This window comes from Plasmodium gallinaceum (genome assembly GCF_900005855.1).
Source record: "Plasmodium gallinaceum strain 8A genome assembly, contig: PGAL8A_v1_63, whole genome shotgun sequence".
NCBI classification, from domain to species: Eukaryota; Apicomplexa; class Aconoidasida; order Haemosporida; family Plasmodiidae; genus Plasmodium; species Plasmodium gallinaceum.
This window is the reverse complement of record NW_021628222.1, coordinates 296526-303526: the sequence shown is the minus strand read 5'-3', so window position 1 is coordinate 303526 and position 7001 is coordinate 296526. Positions and strand designations below refer to the sequence as shown.

General features: G+C 14.6%; 3 protein-coding genes across 3 annotated transcripts in view; all 3 read right to left on the bottom strand.

Moving 5' to 3' along the window:
- Nucleotides 1-548, bottom strand: part of PGAL8A_00118000 (conserved Plasmodium protein, unknown function) — a gene marked incomplete at both ends in the record, with an annotated part of 3371 nt that extends 2823 nt beyond the window's left edge. Inside the window, one exon of the mRNA XM_028674644.1 lies at nucleotides 117-548. Within this exon, the coding sequence (XP_028526296.1) occupies nucleotides 117-548 (432 nt within the window). The remainder of the gene's footprint in view (nucleotides 1-116) is intronic.
- Nucleotides 549-1300: 752 nt separating this feature from the next.
- LMF1 (lipase maturation factor, putative) lies at nucleotides 1301-4784 on the bottom strand (the record flags this gene model as incomplete). Its single annotated transcript, XM_028674632.1, has 16 exons — nucleotides 1301-1390; nucleotides 1524-1564; nucleotides 1647-1716; nucleotides 1876-2069; nucleotides 2167-2274; nucleotides 2368-2456; nucleotides 2579-2613; nucleotides 2738-2812; nucleotides 2896-3032; nucleotides 3137-3203; nucleotides 3320-3378; nucleotides 3485-3565; nucleotides 3659-3807; nucleotides 3878-4050; nucleotides 4143-4301; nucleotides 4545-4784. 16 exons carry the CDS (start codon nucleotides 4782-4784, stop codon nucleotides 1301-1303), a joined length of 1767 nt encoding a protein of 588 aa, XP_028526295.1.
- Nucleotides 4785-5644: 860 nt separating this feature from the next.
- DRE2 (Fe-S cluster assembly protein DRE2, putative) lies at nucleotides 5645-6783 on the bottom strand (the record flags this gene model as incomplete). Its single annotated transcript, XM_028674621.1, has 5 exons — nucleotides 5645-5659; nucleotides 5818-5864; nucleotides 5958-6003; nucleotides 6083-6304; nucleotides 6379-6783. 5 exons carry the CDS (start codon nucleotides 6781-6783, stop codon nucleotides 5645-5647), a joined length of 735 nt encoding a protein of 244 aa, XP_028526294.1.
- Between the last annotated feature and the right edge of the window lie 218 nt (nucleotides 6784-7001).

Sequence of the window (7001 nt, the reverse complement as noted above, 5' to 3'; positions counted from 1 at the left end):
TTTTTAAAATTTTTCTTACAAATTACTCTATATATAACTTTATTATTTTTAAATGTTTCGCTTAATGTTGTAAATTTATAATAGAAACTATTCTTATATTTATATGGGATTGTTACATTTAAATAATGACAGGAATTTGTAAAATCATCTATATTTAAAAATTTATTTACACAATATTTTTTTCTTTTTAAAAAAAATTTATTTGCCTCTTCAATTATTTGCTTAATACGTAGTTCTATTATATTTGATATTTTAGTAAAACTGGAATCTTTTTCAAATATTGTTTTTTCATTAATTATGTTATAACAGATACCTATATTCTTAATAAAATCTTTACTTATAAAAGAGTGATTAAATCTTTCATCATTTACATTTTCATTAATAAAATCATTAATACCTGGATTTATTGTGCTATTATTTTCATCATTTACATATTTTTTTTCATTTTTATCATCTTCATCTATTTCATCAAATGTTATATTTTTCTTGGATATTTTTTTTTTATCATTTTCAAATGTTAAATTAACATTATTTGAAAAATTCATCATTATTCATAATTTAAAATATAATTGAAAAAATAGAAAATTATTAAAAATATTTATTGAAACAAAAAAAAAAAAAAAAAAAAAATTCAACTGAAAAAATAAAATATTTTAAGTTTTTACATATTTTTAAATAAAAGTGTACAGCAATTTACAAAAATTCACTTAAAGTTTTTTATAATTTTTTTTTTAATAATAATTTATTTTGATTCATTTTTGGAAAAATTTTTGTTAAAAATTTATGCATATATAATTATTTATAAATATATATATATATATATATATATATATATATATATATATATATATATATGAGAAATTTTGAATTATTTTTTAAGACCAATAAAATTTTATAAAAGCATGAAAATTTTTATATCTTAATATTTATTCGAAAATGTATAATTTTCTTATTTTTTTGAAATGGTTAAAGATATTTATATTTTAAGTATCCTATAAATCAACAAAACTGTAAATAAATGTTATTATATAAAAAAAAAGTATAACATAAAACAAAAAAAAAAAAAAAAAATAAAATAAAATAAATAAATAAATAAATTAGTTTATAATTATCATTTTAATCTTATTTTATTTTCTTTGTTTAATTAATTTTATTACTTAATTTGTATGTGAAAAATATTAAAAAAAAAAAAATAAAATAATATTAAAATTTTAATTTTAAAACATTTTTAAGTTTAAATTATTAATTTTTATATCAAAAATTTATTTTTTAAAAGCATATAAAAAAAAAAAAAAAAAAATTAAAAATTTTTTTTCTTATACTTTAAAGTTTCTATTATATTAATTTTTCTTCTAATCCAGTATTTTCCGAATTCCCATTTGATTTCATCCTAAAAATTTTAAATAAAAAATATTTTTTTTAAAACATCTGAAAAAAATATAGGGATATTTTAAGGCTGTATAAAAAGGATATTTATAATTATATTTTTTTATATATTAAAAATGTGTGTAAAAGTCTATTACTTTAATTTTTGAATCATTTTTATCTAAATCGTTTTTTATTTCTGTAAAAAAAAAAAAAAAAAAATTGGATGATGTAAAAATATAATATGTTATAAAAAGTAATGAGCTTATTTAATAATAAACCTTGTTTGGTCATTTTATAATCATATAAAATTATTCTAATAAAAACAGGAATTTCATTCATTTGCTTATCCTTAGAAAAAAAATATATTTAAAAATAATAACATATAACAAAAAAAAAAAAAAAAAAAAAATTATATTAAAAATTATATTAAAAATTATATAAAAATCAATATTAAAAAAAAAAAATAGCTATAAGAGAGTATTAATTATTATATAATCTTATATATACCATAATTTTATTGAACATAGATATTAATATCTTGTCTCTATAACACAATTTTTTTAAAAAAGAACATATATAAATTGGATATAGTTTTCTCCTTAAGCTATCTTTTTTATATTGATTTGAAAAAAAAAATAATTTCCATTCTAATCTTGGTATATGACCCCACCATAAACTACCACCTATTCTGTTTATATCACCTAACAAAAAGTATATATATATACATATATATATTATATTTATTAATAAATTTTATATAAAATATCATGAATTTTGTAAAGACTTTATTTTAATAACTTGGTTTATATTTAAAATAAATTTCTTTCCATTCATAAAATTCTTCTATTTTATGTAACTCTTCTATAACAATTTCTTTTCTATTATTATTATTATAAATCAGCATAGCTTTTTTATTAAAAAAAAAAAGATAATAAATAAATAAATAATTGAAAAGTTGTATAAAATTATATTTATTTAAGGAATTGTTTCAATTGTTACCATATGAATTACAAATGTTTATAGGAGAAATTTTATAATAAATATAATAAAAAAAATGAAAACATTTTAGATTATGAATATCCCACTTCCTATAAAAAAAAAAAAAAAAAAAAGGGGAAAAGAATAAAATATTAAAATAAATAAAACTTATAATGAAATAATAAAAAAAGTTAAAAAAAATATGTTTTTTTATTTTCTTTCATATATTTACTCAAAGAAAGGAACAAAATTTATAAACACTATAAACTAACAAAAAAAAAAAAAAAAATAAAATAATAATAAATAAATAAATAAATAAAAATTATTATGTAACACAGATACACTTTCTTAATAACTTATTTCTTAATGTGGTTATCTAATAATCAGATACCATATAAAATAGGAAAATTATTATGGTAATTAAGCAAACTAATGAAAATATCAGAATGTTGACAAAAACGTTAAACTATAAAAAATTATTAAAAGTTATATAATAATAATAAAAACTATGTTTAGATGTATTCTATAAAACATATATATTCATATTACTTTATAGAGAGTTGGAACATCTCTTGAATTTGAAAATAAGTTAAAAAAGGAATCATCAAAAGACGAAAAAAATAAAATTAGACAAATATATGAAAAAAAAAAATAATTGCATATAATATAGCAAGTTAAATGAATTGCTACAAAGAAAAAAGATGTATTTAATATATAAAATAGATAAAAATATAATTATAATTAATATAATAATTCAATATATATATATAATGTTTCAAATAATACTTACAAATAAAAATAATAAAAAAAAATATTCTCAAATTTGAAGAGCCAAATAAAAACCAAGAAAATAAGAACTAAAAAAAAAAAAAAAAAAAAAATAAATAAATAAAATAATAAGAATAATAACATATATATTGTTATATTAAATTTATACGAATACACTAGAGTAAAAAAAATTGTAATTTTATACCTCGGAAATAATAATTAACAAGCAAATTAATTTTTTGTTAGATTTACAATTAGCTATATCTAAAGTTATATAAAAAAAAAATGAATATATTTTTTTTTTTTTTTTTTTTTTTGCTTCATTATGCAAAAATATATATATAGGTATATATATATATATAAGAATAACGTGATAATGCTGAAGGAATTGGCTGAGATGAGAATAAATTTTGAAAAGCCTCTAAATGTAACCATTGAGTACTATTATAAACTTTAAAAAAATAAAATATGATATATGAATAAAATACATTAAAATATATATATATATATATATTTTTTTTTTTTTTTTAATTGTATTAATTACCAAATTTATGAACAGCTGAATTAAATATAATTTTAAATGCAATTAATCTAAGAACACATATTATTAATGTATTCGAATATCTTAAATAATAACTATCACTTAAATTTAAAAATATTAAAATAAATCCAAATTCATTCATTAATAAATCACTAAAAAAAAAATAAATAAAAGTAATATATTGGTTGATAAATTTCTTATTTTATGTTTTTTATTTTATACCATTGAAATATCATAAAATCTCGCATTACAATTTTAAAACACAGATGGAAAAAAAATAATAAGACAAATAGATAAAAAGATAAAAATATTCTAAAAATATCATTTTGTATATTTGTTTGAATTAAAAAGTTTAAAATTGATAAAAATATCCCAATTTTACAAATATAATGCACCTAATTTAAAAATAATTATTTAGTACACATATAAAAAAGTTGTTTATAATATTAATTTTATTTTATTTTTTTTACAAAATTTTCTCTTTTACTTTTATATTATTTATTATGATATATTTCCAAAATTTATAAACAAAATAAATTAATTGGTGAACTAAAAAAAAATCAATACTTTTTAGTTTTTTTTTAATCTCTTTTAGATACTTATCTACTGGTAAAATTCCATCTTTTACCCCTATTAATAACTCAACCTAAAAAATAGAAAAAAAAAAAATATTCATTTTTCATTAAAAATACATCAATATAATAAATTAAAATAATATACAATATGTGATAAATTTAACTATTATTATATTGTCTCTTTTTTTTTTTTTTTATTTATAACAAATTTAATAAAATAATGAAATATATAATATATTCTGTACACTATATTATTAGTAAAAAAAAAAAAAAAATAATATACTATTAAATTTTTATATATTTTTAGATGATACTTGAATATTTAATGAATAAAAAGAAATGAAATATAAAATGTTGGAGAATGTTAGAATACAGTGTGAGATTTTTAGGTGTAAATATTTATATAAATTATTTATGGTTGATAAAAAAAATATATATATAATAAAACATGTTATTATATAACAATTTTTTCTGGTTAACTTATATTTTTTTTCATTTTTTTCATTGAAATTATAACTGTCAACCTTACTATTAAAACTATTATATGTATCCATTATTTTATTATAACATTATATTTTCTTTATTTATTAATTTATATGCATATACTTTTCTTCATTATATATTTCCATTAAATAAATATTGTAAGAATTAAAATAATTTTTATATTTTTTTTTTTTTTTTTTTTAAATTTTCTATATTTAAAAGCATTATTTGTCATTAAAGGAAGAAAAATTGTAAATATTCGTTTAATTTATATTTTTTTTTTTTCTTTAAATTTAAAAGTAAATATTTTTTTTAAACTTTATTTTTTTAATTTTAAAAAGTCTATTATTAGAATAAAAAATTGAGAAAAACGAAAATAAGAAAATACATAAATTTGTAAGAAAAAAAAAATATATTTTAGACTAATATATTTATTCCATATATATCCAAAAATATCAAGAAATTTTTAAAGTTACTATTTATACACATAAAAAAAAAACAAAGGAAAATTCAAATGACAAAACAAGTAGATAAATTAAAAATATTTTACGTATTTTTTAAATATTTCACAATAAAATAATTAAAATTTCTTTTAAAAAATTGCGTGATAAAATAAAAAAAAATAAAATAAAATAAAATACAATTATACATAATAGAAGTTTATTTATAGTATTAAATGAAAGCAATCAAAATATAATTTAAAAAAAAAAAAAAAGTCACAATATTACATTTAATAAATTTAAATAGTGATCATATTTTCAGTTTGTAATTATTTTTTATATAAACTATATTAAAAGAATTTTATAAATCATATATCAAAAAAAAATTTATATAAAATAATAAAAAAGTAGTAAAAGTTAAACATATTAAAAAAGAAAAAAAAAAGAATATCTAAATTTTTGGCAAATATATAGTTATAAAAATAGATAATTCAGTTAGATTCGTTCTAATAAGAAAAAAAAAAAAAAAAAAAAAAAAAAAAAGGAAAAAAAAACAATTGAATAAAAAAAAAAAAAAAAAAGGATCATTTAAAAAATTAAATTAAGAAATTAATGCAATTTATGAAAAATATTACATATTTCTTAATTTATAATTTCAACTTACATTTAAATTTAATTTTACGTTTTCTCCTGGCTGAAATGCCGGTAGACCTAATATTTCCAAAAAAAATAAAATAAGGACATAATATAAAATTTTTAATAATGTATAATAAAAATAAATAAATAAATATATGAAAAAATTACCTTTATATGGACATGAAGCACACCTGAAAGCATCTCCTAAATAACACTATAAAAAAAAGAGAAATTAATAAAATTATATTAAAATAATATTTGTTACTTTTATATTATATATATTTATATATTACATTTCCACAAGAAGAAACTACATTCTCTGTTAAATACTCCACTTCATTTTCATCTATAGTTATTTTTTCTAAATTAATTCCATCTTTTTTTTTTCCACAAGTACAATTATCACAAACTCTATTTACAACTTTTTTTTTATCTTCTTCATTTTCATATAATTCTCCATCACTTGAATTTATACTATTCTCATCATCAGTAAAATCTGGATTTTCTGCAGTAATCTAAAAAAAAAAAAAAAAAAAACATAATAAAATATATTAAAGCTAATAAAAAAATATTTTTATTATTTATATACATTTATTATTATTCCATTTTTTTCTAAAGATGTATCGTTTGAAATATTTATAAATCCATTATATAAACATTCTTTTTTTAATTTATTTAAAACTTCATTGAAATTTTGATTATTATTTTCTTCCGTCATTTTATTATTTTTATTTAAATATATAATCAAATTTAATACTCCATTTTTATTTAAACATCTTTGAATCTTTTGTAGAATATTATTTTCAAATTCCCAAAAAAAAGAACAATTTTTGTAACTATATAAAAATATATTATTATATTTCTTGTATATTTTTTTTTTTTTAAAATTTAATACACTTATCGTTGGAACAAATAATTCTCTATACTTTTTCTTTAACAATTCACACGGAATATCATCATTTAATATTATTAAAGTATCCATAAAATACATCATTTTTGATTTATTTTTATTTTTTATTCCTTATTTTTCTTATATCCTTATGATAAATTTTTTCTTTTCATATTTTAACTTTATTTTTTTTTAATTTAAGAAAATATGTTTTTTTTACTCTTTTTTCTTGGATTAAAATTTTTAACTTTTGAATCAAAATTGTTTATGACCATAAGAATTTTTTAAAAAAATGTATAGCAACAAAAAAAAAAAAAAAAAAA